The 18,504-nt window shown below is 35.0% G+C and overlaps 2 protein-coding genes across 2 annotated transcripts in view; both read right to left on the bottom strand.

The window, feature by feature from the left end:
• LOC144435031 (small G protein signaling modulator 3 homolog) overlaps nt 1-5,676 on the bottom strand; it is a 59,615-nt gene extending 53,939 nt beyond the window's left edge. Inside the window, exon 1 of the mRNA XM_078123570.1 lies at nt 5,512-5,676. Within this exon, the coding sequence (XP_077979696.1) occupies nt 5,512-5,599 (88 nt within the window). The 5' untranslated portion in view covers nt 5,600-5,676. The remainder of the gene's footprint in view (nt 1-5,511) is intronic.
• Nucleotides 5,677-9,368: 3,692 nt separating this feature from the next.
• Nucleotides 9,369-18,246, bottom strand: LOC144435310 (cytochrome b-c1 complex subunit 2, mitochondrial-like). The gene is made up of 12 exons (XM_078123904.1): nt 18,179-18,246; nt 17,413-17,490; nt 16,895-17,044; nt 15,282-15,403; nt 14,776-14,900; nt 14,264-14,419; nt 13,577-13,666; nt 12,909-13,114; nt 12,292-12,372; nt 11,568-11,641; nt 10,770-10,923; nt 9,369-10,317 (listed from the first exon to the last, which is right to left on the bottom strand). The coding sequence occupies exons 1-12, from the start codon at nt 18,224-18,226 to the stop codon at nt 10,231-10,233; spliced, it is 1,371 nt and encodes a 456-aa protein (XP_077980030.1). The 5' UTR covers nt 18,227-18,246; the 3' UTR covers nt 9,369-10,230.
• Between the last annotated feature and the right edge of the window lie 258 nt (nt 18,247-18,504).

Raw genomic sequence — 18,504 nt, 5'->3', positions numbered from 1 at the left:
CATGTGCTATTTTGTTATTTTACTCATTGGAAAGAAACGACACCCTTACATCTAACTATGTATCATACAAAAAACTGTTTCTTTTGATGAGCTTTTATGTACATTCATATTTATCAATTCCTGTGTATATATATATTCACCAGTTCATTTTTCATCTCTATACTCTTTGCATGGCCTTGTACTGTCTGAATATTTCCTGTATTCAATACTGCTATATTATTCAACATTGTCTGAAGTGAGTACAACATATACCATAAATATTGCATGAGGCTCACATCAGGATGCGCACACTAATACAGGTATTTGTATAGTTGTAACACAATAGGTCAGGTCAGAAAGATCCTCTCTCTTTTGTTGATCACTTACAATTTCATAGTAAACCCTTTATCCACATTTTTTCATCCTACATCTTTCAATTTGATATTGTTTTTGCTACCTTTGATTGTCTCTGCTATGTAAAGACCAGAATCCCTTTTGATGGTTATTTATATCAACTATTAAAGCTTCCTTTAACATATTTGATCAGAAATACCCAAGTTGTTAAATGTATGAATAATTGTAAAAAAAAAAACACAAAAAAACCCCACACACACAACAACAAAACTGCAACGTTAAATACTTTTGGATAATTCCAATTTTTATGATCAATTTCCAACAGTGTATGTGAATATCTCAGACTCTTTGTGTATTTATGTTATAATAAATGAAACTAAAATCTAAGTCAAACTCAATCAGCCAACTATCAATGTTTTCAGTAAAAATCAAATCCTTTCAAATAAAATAAAATAAAATGTATTCAATCGTAATAATTTTACGAGTTAATAACCACTTCTTTCTTGTAGGTAAAATCATCACTGATGTAAATGAGAACACTCCATGGTATCACCTCACTTAGTAGAGATCAACATTATCATCAACATCACAATAGAATATAAATACCATCACTACTAGGGTTAACCTCAACAGTTACCATGGCAACATGGAATGGTATCCATGGCAACAGCCACTTAATGATATGAATGACGTCCAACACTATTATACCTACATATCCTGTTTAACAACAGCAACTGCCACATGTCTGTTTTTCATGTACGTTAGATGTTATTTTAGATATACCCTTTTATCTATCTGAAAACCTTTCAAAGAAAACACGTCAAAGTGGTTCATATTATGTCATATTGTGCAATTTACAAATATACTAATATTTAGTTTAAAATCACCTACATATAATTGCTTTCTTATATGTTATCAGTGGATAGAAAACTTTCTAAGAAAATTCCACTTAAACTTATTTTTTAACAAAAATCCCTAACACGTGAATAAACCTTAACTTGTGTACAGCTTTGTATCAATATTTTCCTATGTGATTTTTTTATAAATATGATTGGTATTAAATTTCCACCTTATCCCCATTATCAAACCCTGAATATACTGGTAAAATAGAAGGAAAAATGGACACTTTCTAGATAAAAACAGCTGGAACCATTAGTGTGCTTGAATGCTTTCTTTTACTACCCATGGATTCCACTTTTTGTTGTATTCCTGAATTTCACTCCGTGACATGAAGTAAAAACCTTTTTATTAAAAATTCCTACAAATCTTTTATCAACAAACCTGTATTCCAAACTATATAGCTTACATAGAAATGTAGTCAGTGACATTATATATAGAATTTCTACAGTATTAGGATGGTAGATCCAGACCACATTGTCAGACAACATCTGTCTATGTTTATGTTATGTAACCAGTGACATCACAACCTATAGTAAACATAAGATGAATAGACAAACTAAACACACAATTCTTAGGTATAACTATTATTCTGGTGTTATAATATTTGCATGTTTACAATGATTGCAGCAACTGGTGTACATTTTATACCCTCCAGTTATATGGCCAGGACCTGGGTAAATCCCATGTGACAGTGACACATAACAGCAGGGTAAAGGAGAATGACTGGAGTCAAACCTGCTTTTACACTTACCAAGTACCTTAACCAACTTTTTTCAAATCATTTTGTATCAAAGGACTGGAGTAATCCCACTTTTAACATTATTACAAGTATTTTCACCAACTTGGATTTCCATTTTTTTCAAATCACGGGTTTGTATTTAAAGTGGCCATATGGATGACAAATGGGTATTTGTATTTATTTTGGATTTTTTTAAACAATTCTACTATATTTTCCTACTTGAAAAAGAATGTGAAACAACATTTTCTTCTGTTTTGTATCTGGTGAATAAATAATTCAATTCAATTCATTTCAATTCAATATACTTTGAGTCCTTGTTTGTAACTCAATAAATTGCGAAAAAGCTAGAAAGTGTCTGAAAAGTTTGTTATTGTACATACAATAACAAACATTATACACATTTTTATTTTTTAGCAATTTATTGAGTTACAAACAAGGACTTGGTATATGTTGTTTCACACTGTATTTCCAAGTAGGACAACATACTAGAGTTGTTTTATGAATAAAAAATCCAAAATAAATACCCCATTTGTTATCCATATGGCCACGTTAAGGGCTGGAATAATCCCCTGTAAAAAGCACTTTGCATTTTTATCATGTTTCACCAGCATTTTCACCTAATAGGCTTCCTTTCTTCAAACCATGATCTTGTGCAAATAAACCATCTGTTGATTCAAATGTCCTTTGATTTCAGCACCAAATACTTCTCTGAATGAGGGATCTGTCATTTGATCAAGACATCTTTTCTTCAAATAATGGACTTGTTTTTGAAGATATGGTTATACAAATTGGACTCTATAAGTTCTGACTGAGGACTGTGGAACACACATATATGTAAGTGTACATGACAAAGTGGTGCAAAATCAACAAGACAATATATGACAATATTTGACTTTTAGTTTCACTATAAAGCATGTCACTTTCACCAAACAAACAAACATGTCTCATAACACATTTCAATACAGTGGTACAAATACGTGGCCAGAGTCTTGGCTATGTGTGTGTATGCATTACAAAATTTCCATAGCCTGGAACCATAATCCCAGACTGTGCTTGCCCAAGACATTACTACAGGACATTTCATGTCACTACTGAACAGTAAAATACGAAAGCTAGCCAGGATGCAGGCTACTTTTTTAACTAATCAAAATACCGCACTAGTGTTCACAAACTTGACAATAGTAGCCTTGCCAATTCAACCTGCCACAAGAAATCAAATGTTCCTGGGATATGTATATCATATCCCCTCCCTTTGTGTAGGGTCTATGATATACATATGCCTCCATATACAAGTATTCTATTACTGCATGAGGACATGAAATGTGAACAAAATTCACACCAAGTTCTGCAAAGGGTGTATAATCATATACTGTAAACATAGATATTTTTGCCATTAAATAATTATGCCATTTTAAAGTCTTCAAATAGTTTCTGAAGACTAACGTTTACACATGACATTTCCAAACCTGATGCACTGTTGAACACTTGCCTTGTTATCAGTCAGTCATTCAGCTCTAGGTGCACTGTGTTTATATACAAGAAGGCATTTTACCCACTACTTATTCAGGTTTTGTTTTCCAGTAAAACAAGCAAAAATAAAGTCTTTAGTGAAAGTTTCCAGCTTTACAGTATACTCTGTTATCAATGAAAACTAAAACCATGTCCTAGAATTATAAGAATACAATTATACCATGCACAAACCAAGATGCTCAAAGAAATATGGAATATATACCCTGGTCATTCTACATCACAGCAACATAAAATGTATGTTTATGTTATGAAAACATGTGTCTACATGTACGTCACTGGTTCTGCTGTGTTCAAAATATGAGTCAAAACATTCAAACTTCCCAAATATTTCTTTGATATTACTGGTGCTGATATAATTGTTATTCTCCAATATTTTTCTTCATTCAGCTGGAAAATACTTGACCTATTTATTTATTTATTTATTTATTTTATTTATTGCATCCCTTTTGTATCAGGGGCTCACTAAGAGTGTTAGGAGCAGCACTAAGAAAAAATTAAAATACATACTACTAAAAAGATGATTAAAAAAAAGAAACATATACCTATGGGTTGTCACTGCTTCTCTGGTGACGAAAAGTGACACCCAACCCCCCACCCCCACCCCCACCCCGGTCATTTGTATCTTCCACAGCTGAACAAACGCAAATAGTGGGGAATAACATCTAATTACACATCTTATTAAAAATTTTATTGGAAAGAACAATTTTATCATGTATTATGTAATACCACCACCTGACTGGCCAATTTACAGCAATAACTACTACTCAAAACTAATTACTATACATTTAACTTTCATTGTTTATTTTGATGAGTTAAAGTGAAGGCCAAACTAATGTAAAAAATGGCCAGTTTGAAACCTCATCTCAAAAAGAAATTGAAATTCAAGAAAATATTTGAATAACTTTTACATTAAATTAAAGTTAAATTATTTAGCCGACAGACTTCAATTAACAGGTGGTTGTAAGAATTTGACCTATAGCCCTATCAAAGAGGAGTATCTCCTAAGAAATGCAGTATTATACAGTATTTATATTTGTAAAATTGTTTAGCATAATAACAATCTATGATATAATCACTAAATAATGCAACAAGTAGGGTTAGGGATTATGCTGAGAACATACAATCATATATTGACATGTGATGTTTACTTTAACATTTAACTGGTACTGAACTTGTATACTGCTATTCAAGTGACAAAATAGTTTCTGAATCAAAATAAAACACCCCTTTACACTTGATTTTCTCTACAAAAAAAAATATTGAAGGTGAGTATCTTTTGCATTCTAAACCAACCGATATCAAATTATTGTATTTTTAAAATATATATATTATATACTAGTATATATATATATATTAATATTTAGATTTGTTAAAGATAGAAAGATTTTAAAATATTTAAGTCGTATCATAAATCATCACAGTAATATATCCATTTATGATTTCAATTAATGTAAATGTCATTAATAACAATATAAAAAATTAGTAGTGATATTTTACTATATTCATGGATGTGAACTCTGTGATGCTGCTATGACGTCAAATGTTATGCAAATGAGGACAGTATGGCTGTGTCGGATATGTACTGAACACATAGATCCCAGTACATGTGTGTTAAGTACATTAAAAACCTTAAATTTTAAAGGTTAAAATTCCAAAACACAAACAGGCTAGGTAGGGAAGCGAACTGTTATTTTGACCGTCATTTCTAATTCGGTTCTAAAAATAGACATCAGATATAATCGGTAAATATGAAAAAAGCTAGTAATGTAACATGTCATGTCGCTGAAACAAGCACGTCCTGAATTTAGAACATTTGTTCATCCATAAACTCAATTATGATGTTCTGTCTGTTCTCGTTACACTATCTGTTAAAACAAAGGTGTGAATGTCATGTCATAAAATATGGTATACCCTTTTATAATGTATGAACCGGTGTATCGCAGCATCGCTTACACCGGCAGTTACACGACACACGGTTCCAAATGGTACAAAAAATATATAAAGCTTACGTGCTCTGAAATTTTGTACTGGAATCATTCCAGGACAAGGTATTTGAAGACCAGTTGCCGGTAATTTCCTCGGAATAGAAAGACTCATGTTTACAGTACCGCGAGACGAGTACCAGAAAGCTATTACCACTCGCTAACGTTCAAACATCAACATGTACCGAACACGATCGAGAGACAGCCTGTGAAATATCATGTGCGTTATACGTCACAGTTCAATACTGGGCATAATCAGTCACCAGGTGGGCTAGTTCCCTGTCTACAGTGATTTTTATCAACACATAACATTATCGTAAATTCTTTATTTCAAGAAACTGCGAATATATTATGCATCTTTCCTGGCAAATCCTAAGACGTGAATACAGGTTGGTTGTCGACCTGCCTCGTCCCTCCGTCGTCAAATACGGGATTATAACATGAATTTGACACTTACCGTACACTTTGTCACCCGCAGTGTAGTTTGCTTGTGTCTTCCCATGGAAGGCCCGTCGTAAAGCCATTGTAAACGAGTGTTTTTATGACGTATACGAAGAAAATTTGGACGGACTTCCGCGTAGGCCGTCCTTACCTACTTTCGTGTCAGCAAGCCATACTACATATGCAAATTAGTTTAATACAACAAACGCTTCACTCAGTGGTCTGCGGAGACTTATAGTATATACGTAAAAGCCTAACGAGAACGGGGGCTTTTCTTAATATTCGAACAGCGTCTTACAATCAGTCTGATATGTCAAATGTTTTTATTTTATTAGTATTCATATACATGGACAACATAGAAATTTTTTTGGTTATTTATCATGAACTACTTTCTCTCCCAGTGGAAGTGAAAGTGTGTTAGCAGGCTTAATCACTCTCATTGAACATGTATTGTAGATGACAGTGACAACTGAATACTTCCTGAATGTATTGATTGACCAATGCGTACCACAAATTTGAACCCCGGACATCACAAGATTTCTTCACTCTTGCAGTCGCGTTTTTTAGCTCTTAATAAAAAATAAAGCCAGATGAAAATTGTTCCGTAAAAATGTAATCAAATATTATTTCGGTGTACGAAGACACCAAAGTTCTCAAGAATACTATAGTACTAATAGCCCTAGTGATTAAAAATTATCATTGTCAATATGCGTAAGTATAGTTTCGTAAATTTGTCGATATTGGCATTTGTTCCTCACACAAAGCGATAAATGCCGCTTTAGTACGGGACAAATACTCTGCTGACAAGTTGCGTTCTGTATCATATAGAAACCCCTTCTCCGACATATACATGCACAGCGATACATGTAACTGGAGTGGATTGGAGGAAGGCAAATCAAACTGATGTATGAATACGGCTCAATTGCTATATTTATATCGAGTATGTTTCTTTCACTATTATACTGCCATTTATTTACATAGGGAAAGGCGCTCACTACCGGAGGTATTTAATAAAATAAAATAAAATGATCGAATCGTATTCCCACATCAAATTTTAATCATATTTCAGATATAAATATGTTTAAACTTCGATACTAAGGGTGTTGTGTAGTGAAATCTTAATGGCGAATAGTTAGACCATTCAGAATTGACCAATCAGAAGGCAATAATATACATATATAGTTGTCATAGTTGTTGTCGTGAAACCACAAGGCACTTTACGGCCCGCGGCATCAAGGCGCACCGTGATTAAACGCAAAAAACAACTTCGCTTACAAGCCTCGCTCACCAAATCCTCTATCTATTCACGTAACAATATTGTCAAAGATATGTATGATCAACAACAACAGTGTTTTTTGTTGTTGTTTTTTTTGTTGGGGGGGGGGGCGTTTTATTCCCATGGGAGATTATAAGATTTTAACATTCTAGGCATACACGACGTCGCACTGGGAACGTGGTAATCACAAATTAAGACCTGATAAAATGTTCTGTCAAATAAAAAGTGATGACAAATGTACAGTTCGGAATTAACCCTTCATTTAAAGTCTGTTTACATGTGTATTTTACTGGAACAAAAAAGGCATATGCCTGATAATTTCTCTAAAATTGCAACACTATAAAACCCGAGTTGGGATTAGTGTAATGCATTCCATCACACCATGCAACCTTTGATCTTATTGGTTCGCATGAATTGTTCTAATCAAATATTGACAATTTTTTCTATCCACGTAATTTTGTTTATTTTGATGGTGTATCGCGAAATCTCTGCATGTCCGACTTTTTAACGTTTTAATGACCGTTCTCATAAAAAGGTTGCATTGAAAAGATTTTATATCCCCGGGGTAAATACCATATGTTTCACATTCATTTTTTTTAAAATGAAAAATGAAAAAAAAAAGTAAGAAGCAATACCATTGCATTCCATCACTTACCCTTAAAATTATCAAAATCAAAATCCTGTGTGTACATGTTGTCAGATATTTTCTCGATCTTTGTACAACCTATCTTCAACATTTTGGAAACGGTCTTGTCCATTATTGTGAACTTCGTCACACTCATGTGATTCTGATCCGAAATAAACGCAGTGCCTGGTACACGAGGCGTATAGTGGCACAAATTATCCTCACTGTCGTCGTGGCTTTACTATATACTAGTACATGTAGTTTTCCCCCGATTAGCATAAACGGTTTAATATGTGCACATATGTTCTCTGAAAGGAGGTTCGCACGTATGAATAGGGTGAATGAAGTAGAGACTCAATCAAACCAGGGTAAACACTGTGACGTGGACAGGTGACATGGATGTCATGTAAAAGAAATAATGTATACATTGTGTGACGCTATCATCACATGCAGCGTATGACATACAAACGACAAAACGTAATATCGACCACAGGAACTCAAAAACCTTGACCACTATTTTGCTATCAGTGTGCTAAAAAGATTAAAAATTCAAAATAAGGTTGAAAATTCAATAACCGGGTGAAATGTGAATCCAACAGGTGTCACCGAGCTGTTTCAAGTCTTATTATGTAGAGATAGAGGTAATGATAACAATTGATTGCATTAATTCATGGACCTCATATTGCTATTTCCCTGTTTAGGAGTGAGTACCTGTACTATGCATCATTGGTATGTACCTTTCTCAACAACTGAATCGGTGATGCATGATTGATCAAAGTTCAATTCAGGATTGTTGTTTTTCAGTCAGCTGTGGGCATTATCATGATTATTCTGCTATGCAGTTTATTTTGGAATAGATTGCAGACACAATCACGTATCAATCTAAACCGTTCCCGGATATTCATTTATATCCTTGTTAGAATACGACATAATGGAGATTTAAGATAATCTGTACAGATTGACAGCAAGGCACAGATTAAGGATGACGAAAAAAGTGTCACAATTGAACACTGAGGGCGTTATACTATGTGCTAGTTGAAATGGCTCACTGCAATGAACGAGAAATTCACTAGCACACACATACACATGCACTCTCCTCTCCGATCTTTATGAAATCGCTTTAAAAAGAAATTATTTTATATGACACATTTGTGATTTGTTATCTTGTGCTAAAACTAAATCCAACATTGGAATATTACTGTATGAGTCGTTTACGCAAGGAGGCACCACGGTAGCAGATCAATGGGGTCTACAATTTGATATTTGGGTTCTGTAGTTAGAACAAACTGCTTTTTGTGGACTTTTTCTGTTGTCTTTATGCATGTTTCATCATGCCAGCAAATTTGAGCCACGATTTTGTAAGTGCTACCAAGAATACATTGCTGACCAAATAAATCTTCCTGCATGCACGTCAAACACCTCATCCCAAAAAATGCAACAGAATGGAATGCAACACAACACAACTATTCTGGTTTTCTGTAAACTGCCACATCTCTTGCAGTCCATTTCTTAATAAACATAACCACACGCATTCTTGGTCTCATAAACTGTATATTTTATTTGATATAATTATAAAGTGTGATAAGTTGAGTATAACAACTTGTGACACGAATGTTGTATCAGCACACTATTATCTGCTGACCCCTACCATACCACAGGGTTACCAGTGAAGATAGCTATGAGTCATCAGAAAACCACTCTTGGTACTCAAAGCATTACATCTCTGACCGCTAGATTAGTACATTCTGGGCACTACAATGGTATAAACAAGAGGGGTTGGTCCTGGACTAAGATTAAATGACATTATTTTGTTTTGCTGATTTGGTTGTAATTGTTGAACAGATGAAATGATAAATATAGGCAGTTGAATGTATCAGTTTTGCATACTTTTATCTTGATAGATTTTCTTTGTTTTTTTTTCAGGAAAGAAAGCTTCACCAGGTTCACTTCTGTACTTTGATACTTGCTATACTTTGTAGACAGTATCGTAAATGAAATTGACAAAAAGATATGATTTCTGTTCACAAAGAAATGAACATGGTGATGCATTCTTGCTTGTTCAAAAAAAAAAAAACTTGTTGCTGGTTTCAAGCTTGCATTTGCTGAATTGCAAAACAAGAGATGAGTTTTCAGTTGTGCCTTAGTATTTTTTGTCCACTCGGTGTATGGTTGCTGGTGAGAATTGCATTTCTACTAGCACCCAGAATGAGACAACAAAGGGTTAGAAAGCAGTAATCATTGGGAAAACTCACACAATTTACATTTATAGAAAGGAAAACAAATACATCGCAAAGTCTTTGGGGAAAATATCGATTTAGTGTAAATCGTTAGAACACAGAATGTCATCAACAGTTAGCAATGATGCAATTCAATTTAATTACATAATACACAGCAGTCTTAGGTTTCAAAGAAGTTGTTCTAGATAGGGTGTATTGATAAGATTGCCCACAGCAGCCATGCTGGACTTCTTACTGAATAACCGCTTTGCAAGCTGTGAAAGACAAAAAAATATTTCTGTTAAATGTAACTTGTTTGGATTTTATACAATGAGTAATAAATGCAGTCTGCAATATATTCTATAAGTTGTAACTGTAGAGATGGGGGGTGCTATCCATTCAGTGAAATCATTAGATCACGGAATGCCACATACATTGGCCCGAAATTAACTTCTATGCTTGGTATTCAGATTTAGCCATGTGAACTGTTTCAGCTAGTTTTCTATTGTGTTCCATTGGTCTGACAAACTACTACCTTACCACTTTGGTAGTCAAGCTACATACAATGTTTGGCAGTCTAAGTGCCATGGATTACTGCTAATTTGAAAACCTGCAACAATTAGCAATAATACAATAAGCCCACGATCGGTGCTGCCTAGTGGTGGTGATTAATCCTTCATGTAAAAAAAATTGTCCTTCAAGGTACCCATTTGAACTATAGACTTACATTAGCGACATCCTCAGCTGTGACAGCATCAATCTGTTGTGCAACTTCTGCAGGTGATACATAACTACCAGTGTTGATGGCTTGTAGAGCCAAGTCTTCAAAGCTGTTATCCAGATTCTCATTGGACATCAATAAACTTGCCTTGAATTGGTTCCTGAAAGTAAATCATGTAAAGAAAATTGAAAAGACTGGAAAAATAGACTTACGTAGAAGTAGTCAAACCTACATTTCAGTTTGGTATATGATATACTTTTTTGGTTTATCTTGGTGATTTAAAAAGTCATACAAGTACAGGTTTAGCAACTCTTTGTATGAAATAAGATTGGTTGGAACATAGCAAAGCTCTAAGCCTTAAGGAAACGTAAGTTTGGTGACAGAGCTTTGAGTTTATTGTGACCTATATCAAAGTAATACATGTTGTATACTTCTCTACTGATATGTCCATAATAATGACAGAATGATGTATTCAATTGAAAATATTCTATTATACAGTCATATTAGCAAATATCAAATCCATCAATGAATGTGGTGGTAGTGGTAATGTATTACAGCGAAGAGTCTAGTGTTGTAGACAGCAATAGTCATATAATTTGGGATATGGTAGGGAAAAGATTTCATGGCATCTGTAACCCTAGTCTGGATGCCAACTGTGGCATTGTGAGTGAATGGACATTTAATGGTACCAATACTGTATGGGAACTGGACTACTATAAGTATAACCTGAGAAAAGTCACTTTGTCAGTTTATGGATTTCAATGATTCTACTAACATAGTCTAATTACAAAGACTCAAACTTACTTGGCACGTAGGAGGTCCTGGCTGTCAACACCCTTGGCTGCTGCACCAGCTGTGGCTAGCATAGCCTTGACAACCTAGGAATAGATATAGTACAGTTTTGGAATTATGGTTGTTACACCTTTCAGATAAAAAGACTAGAATGTTTGTACTTAGCAAAAGGAATGACATGTTGAGAATGTTGCCAAGTCGATTACTGATAAAAGAGTCATTGTTGTATTTGGTAACATGATCACTGATGTTGTAGAAACTGTCCTACAATAAATATAGTATGTTATGACTTGGGAATTTGCTGTCTCCTTATTTATAGAGTTATACATACAATTACTTCTTAACTTCTTTCTACACACAACCATAGTTACCTTAGACTGACACTGCTTCCTTGAAGCCACCTTTCTTACCCTTACCCATGCCTACCTTGCTACCCCTAACCCACTTTGCTCCCATCAAACCTGCCTTGCTACACCTAACCCAACTTGCTTCTCTTAAACCTACTTTGTTTCCTTAACCCACTTGTTGAACCCATCTTTTCTTCCCTAGAAATTCATTGTTTCCTTGTACCCACCTTGTTGAACAACCTAGCTTCCAAGAATTCTTCTTACTTCCCTGAACCCACCTTCCATCTCCCTAACTCACTCACTTCTACATTTCGTAAAATCTAACGTCTATTGATATATGAACATAGTACAAAGACATAGTCTGAATACATGACAACAATATTACTAACCGAGTCCACTTGATCTGCCTGTGTAACTGCATAGACACCAAACAGTCCAGAATCAGTATAGTTAATGTTGATACAATTTGCCTGAAATAAATAAATAATAAAAACAACATAAATAAACAAATATCATGTACCGGTAGGGGTTGAACAGTTTAGTATCTCTCAGACAGTGAGTCCTCTAAGTCAATTTGATTCACAAATGACACACATCAGTTTCATGTGGCAACCAACATTTTGTGTTCCCCTATCCCCCACTACTTGGTGACTCACAAGCAGTGTGCTCTCTCAGCCAATTGATGAACCACTGACTCCAAGCAATTTCTCATAGCACATGAACATTTGGATTTCTCTTACTCTGTGGTGACCAGTGTGCCCTCTATAAAGACAATTTGATGTGTCATTGACACCCAACAATGTCCCTGCTCTTTAATGAGATGACTCATACAAAAACCTTTTTTTATCATTTTAACACAGATAAAAAATGTCTGTCTTTTAGTAGTCTAAGAGCACATGCTGCTCCAAGGCAGATAGTACCTGCAAATAACTCATTACAAAAAGCTGTACATATCAATATATCATGAAACCAACACTATTAAATAAAGAAACCGACACTGACTTACAGCAAAAGGTAATTGTGTAGCTTTGGCAACAGCTTGGTTCAACTTAGACGTAGACAGTGATGTTCCACGTTTGATATTTGGTGAACCATTGAGGTAAGACTGTAAAACTCCAGATGCAACAAGATCTTTGCTTCCCAGTGAGACGCCCTCAGTGGCCACAATGACATGAGTTAGAGGCTCTCCATTCTCACATCTGTTATGTTCACCTAGGTAGTGACAACAACAGGGTTATATGCTTATTTGAGAATGACGCATAGAGGTAGGTACATCAAGTTCAATGTTGGCCACATACAATTCATTCTATTATGAAAGTACACAAATTGTTGCACTGGTTATTGCACCAAGGCAAATACTGTAAACCAAGATATTTTCGCTACTAGAAAAGTTTGTGACTTTCAGCTTTTGGCTAGTTCTCATGACGATTTTTTTATGAATTACTAGACTACTAGTAATTCTTATACTAAATATATTGTGTTCATTAGTTTTCCTGTGAAATAAGTGAAATCAAAATAACTCTTTAACAAAAATTTCCTGTATAGAGTACACAGCATTATGGTAATAAGAATTCTGGTATGTATTCATATCTACCACAATCATTTACATCTTATTCTTAGCTACTTGTGAACAACCAAATGAAAATGCAAATATGATGATTAGATTCAACCTACCTCCAGCATATTTTGCAGCAACCTTTTCGGAAGATCCCATTGCTAGTTCTAGTTTCTGGCCATACTCTACAAGGTTGGCATGGTCAACACCTATACAAAAAACAAAAAAAAATTCAAATTTATCCCTTGTTGTCATACTTTTGAACCTGTTAAGCAAAGTGCTCCTCTCCCCAGCCCCATCAACTTTGACAAAATATTTCAAAAGAACCTATGTATGTATGTATGTATGTATGTATGTATGTATGTATGTATGTATGTATGTATGTATGTATGTATGTATGTATGTATGTATGTATGTATGTATGTATGTATGTATGTATATGTGTGTGTGTGTGTGTGTGTGTGTGTGTGTGTGTATGTGTGTATGCATGCATGTATGGTACTGGTGTCCATACGTTCATTCTACAAAGCTCATTTGTTAATAAAGAAAATTGTATGCATAGTGAGAAGATAGACAGCTAAATGACAAGGCTATACTTTCTTGTTGATGAATGTCCTTCAAGAAGGCATTACTGACAACTTTTAATCAATGTTTGTCAATTATTCAGAGTGCAAAGCAAGGTAAAAATAAATCAGAAATCACTGATATATTAAACAATAATCAAAAGGACACATAAGTGATAAACAATTTTTTACATGTCTGTACATTTGTTAAAGATGAAAGTACAGTAGATGATAAATACTTACCAAGGCCAACTAATGCCATGTTACCAGCAGTATACTTTTTCTGCACAAACTCAGTCAGCATAGCTGATGTGATTTTACCTATGTTATAATCTGGACAGTATAAGGATTGACCCAGTGAATTCCTGAAAGCTGCTGCATGTATACGTTCTATCAAATCTGAAAACAAGAAATGGATACATGTAGTTACTAAATTAGTGATATGTTCACCTCAATCGTACAGTAGTGTCGTCAGTAAAAACAATGAGTGATTAACTCACTGCCACTAGTCTAACCTCACACCGAGTACCGGTACCCATTCCCACCCCGTGGCTTTGGCACAGAATGACATTTACATCCCCTCTGACAATGTCTGTTTTCCTGTATAGCAAGTGTGCATACTGTGTGCTTATCTCAGTTCAAATATGGAGATACATGAGTGAGAGAATCAGTTTGATGGCATTCGGAGTGATAATACACTGTGGCAATAGTCTACCCAGTGATGTTAGTCTACAGTGATGGTACTACAAACCTACCTTGTTGGGGTTCATTTCTGGCTATAGCTGTATCAATCTCTATTCTGGGTACATTGCGAGACACTTCCCATCGTTTAAATGATGGAGAGATCACAACATTACTCACATAATCCACAGCGGTGGACCTGTAGCAAACAAAACAAACAATACATGAATATCATAATTTTTTCTTTCACATGACATACTTTTTGAAGAAGAAATAAAACGAAATTCACATTTATCTTTGAAGAGAAACATTGATTTTGTCACTGTAATGGCACCAATTTTTGTCATTACCATAAAAATGATACACTTATGATCATTTTTTCCTCTGAGGGGGGTGGCATGTATCAGTAATCTCTAATTAGTAATACAGTAGATTTATATACCTTCTTGTTTCTACAGAGTTGTTGTGAAAAGTGGCATTTTACAACAACTATGAATGATGATAGCGATTATAATAGCATTGCTGAAGACATATTTTATATGGTATTAAACACTTGCTGAGTAAATTGACTTCAACTTACAAGCGATCTCTAAGTGTTTGAACTGAATAGATGGCATGTTCTCTGGTTGTTGTCACTTCTAAGCTTCCACCAAGTCGTTCAATCCCTCTTGTAATAGCAAATGTAGTGTGTCCTTGTGTTGTCTACAAAGAGATACCAAAACCAAAACATCATTCAATATTTTTGCTATTGTCAGAAAAGGCAATCATATAAAATTCTGCTTAGCTCATGTGTCATGTAATTTGTGAAATAATCTAATGAATCCACTTTTGACATGTAATACATTTTGAACTGATCATGAAATAGCTTTCCATCACACTCTTCTAAAATATACATTGCTTTGGGATTGTTTGTGGAAGCACCAATATGCACTGTGGACTGACTGCTATCAACAACATAAACATGGAGGGTGTCATTTCAGTGATGTAGAGTTCAATTTGAGGACACATAAATTACAATGAAAGAAAGGAAAAAAGGAAAAAACATGACAACATGAACTGGTGGAAAATAGTGTGAGTATATTGCTTGGAATCTTTACTCAATACTGTGCCTATGTCTTGCATAAATTTTGACGGTTTTGTAAAAAAACAACTAAGTGCTACATCTTACTGTCTGGGAACCAACTTTGGAGAGATAAAACAGGAAACATGTAAAGCAGTGTTCACTCACTGCAGATGATACAAATCATGCTATGGAGTCTAACCGTGTTTCTATTGCTAACCAAAACCTATCCCTAACTCCCTAGCTTGAACACAAATGTGTATCTAATGTACAGTCAGTCCCCTGTTCTACATTCCCCTAACTCCCTAGCTTGAACACAAATGTGTATCTAATGTAAAGTCAGTCCCCTGTTCTACATTCCCCTATCTGCCTAGCTTGAATATAAATCTATATCTACTGTACAGTCAGTCCACTGTTCTACATTCCCCTAACTCCCTAGCTAGAATACAAATCTCTATTTAATGTACAACCAGTCCCCTGTTCTACATTCCCCTAACTCCCTAGCTTGAATACAAATGTGTATCTAATGTACAACCAGTCCCCTGTTCTACATTCCCCTAACTCCCTAGCTTGAATACAAATGTGTATCTAATGTACAGTCAGTCCCCTGTTCTACATTCCCCTAACTACCTAGCTTGAATACAAATGTGTATCTAATGTACAGTCAGTCCCCTGTTCTACATTCCCCTAACTACCTAGCTTGAATACAAATCTCTATCTAATGTACAGTCAGTCCCATGTTCTACATTCCCCTAACTGCCTAGCTTGAATACAAATGTGTATCTAATGTACAGTCAGTCCCCTGTTCTACATTCCCCTAACTACCTAGCTTGAATACAAATGTGTATATTGTACATTCAGTCCACTGTTCTACATTCCCCTAACTGCCTAGCTTGAATACAAATCTCTATCTAATGTACAGTCAGTCCCCTGATCTACATTCCCCTAACTCCCTAACTTGAATACAAATGTGTATATTGTACATTCAGTCCACTGTTCTACATTCCCTCAACTGCCTAGCTTGAATGCAAATGTGTATCTAATGTACAGCCAGTCCCCTGTTCTACATTCTCCTAACTGCCTAGCTTGAATATAAATCCCTATCTAATGTACAGCCAGTCCACAAAACTTACCAGATGAGCACATGATCTGAGGTAGTGAGTAATACCAAGGTTATTACTGTCTTCATACCGACTACCAGCATTGACAATGAACCCAACTTTGGATACAGGAGAGTTATTTTCTAATGACGCTACCGTTAAACCATTGGGAAGTTTTGTGATCTGAGGATAAGAAAGACATAATCGTTATTCACTAACAAAAAGCCTTCATGGCACCTTGAGACTCCAATGAATTTATTCACCATTTCAAAGCCAATCAACTGACTTTGACAATTATTTACATCAAAAGTAATTATGGCATAAAATCATGTGATAAAAGAAGTAATTAATACATAATTTTGAGAGAGAAATATGCTTCAATTTTTTTTACACTACTACAGGGCTCACCATTTATTTAGATCTGATACATTTTCAAAGTTAAATAAATTGCAACCATTTGAAATAAGTGATTTATAAACCAAACTAGTATTTCACAAGATAAACATGAACACTCTGGACAAATCCTTAGACTTTTTGAAATATCAACATACCTTGACATCTTCCTTTTCAAGTTCTACAATTTCTTGCTTCTTTCTAGCAAAAGCTGGCCAAGCAGCAAAATGCCGCCTCTGTTCACAACAAAGCAAAGACAAATGGTAAGAAAAAGTGGTCTTACACTACTGCATAAAGAATGTTCTGAACAGACTGTGAATCTACCTGTACCTCCATGTCATGGAGAGTAATACCACCAGTGAACTGGGTCAATGCATAAATACTTATGAAACAATTTCATATACAAATAACTTCACATATCCAATTTTTTCTACTTTACTGGTTACAGTCACAACTTTAGAACGGGTCTGCTCGAAGAAAATGTGATTTTGATAATAATCAACGTTATATTTCCACGCATGGTATTGTTTAAACGTTACGTGTGTATGTCGTGATGTATGTACTATTTAGTATTTGACCTCATGGAAGGACTGACTACTTCCCAAGAGCAGTTTATATCGATAACAATTCACTGTCGATTACACTGGTAAGGCTCTTAGAGTATCAACAAACACACTGACAGACAAGTATGTAAAAAATATCAGTGTCACCATGAAATACTTTGGTTGGCCAACGTTTGTGTAACACTAACCGATGAAAGTTATTGGAGGCCACGATCGCGTGTACGTGAGCTAACGAACCAACCGGCTTTTCCTTCATGCGGCGCTTGTGAAAAAAGTATTACATCGAGAACGAGCCAGTTCGAAATAAACATTGCGAATAATATAAATCGTCAGAAATTTTAAAAGAAAGTTAAATTCTCACCGAAATATTGGCGATAACAGGTTTGGCCGCCGTGACCCTGACAGACATTTTGATAGGACGAACAGACATGGACACAAACCCAGCATGCTTTGCGACTTTGCGCCCTCTACGGACACGATAGGATTCTGTATGTAGAACTCCAGAAGATGAAGATATTTGTTTTATAGTTGTGCACTGTAATTTTGTTCTTTACACCCAGAAAAGTGACAAATAAATTTTGAGAACAATGTGACTTTCAGTTTCAGAAAATTCTTTATTTCTAATAATAACTGAAATTAAATATACTTAGATAGGTTTATTCTCTTTGTAAAAAATCATAAAATCTT

This window comes from Glandiceps talaboti, chromosome 5, assembly GCF_964340395.1.
Source record: "Glandiceps talaboti chromosome 5, keGlaTala1.1, whole genome shotgun sequence".
In the NCBI taxonomy this organism is placed as follows: Eukaryota; Metazoa; Hemichordata; class Enteropneusta; family Spengelidae; genus Glandiceps; species Glandiceps talaboti.
This window is presented reverse-complemented; position numbering and strand designations above follow the sequence as displayed.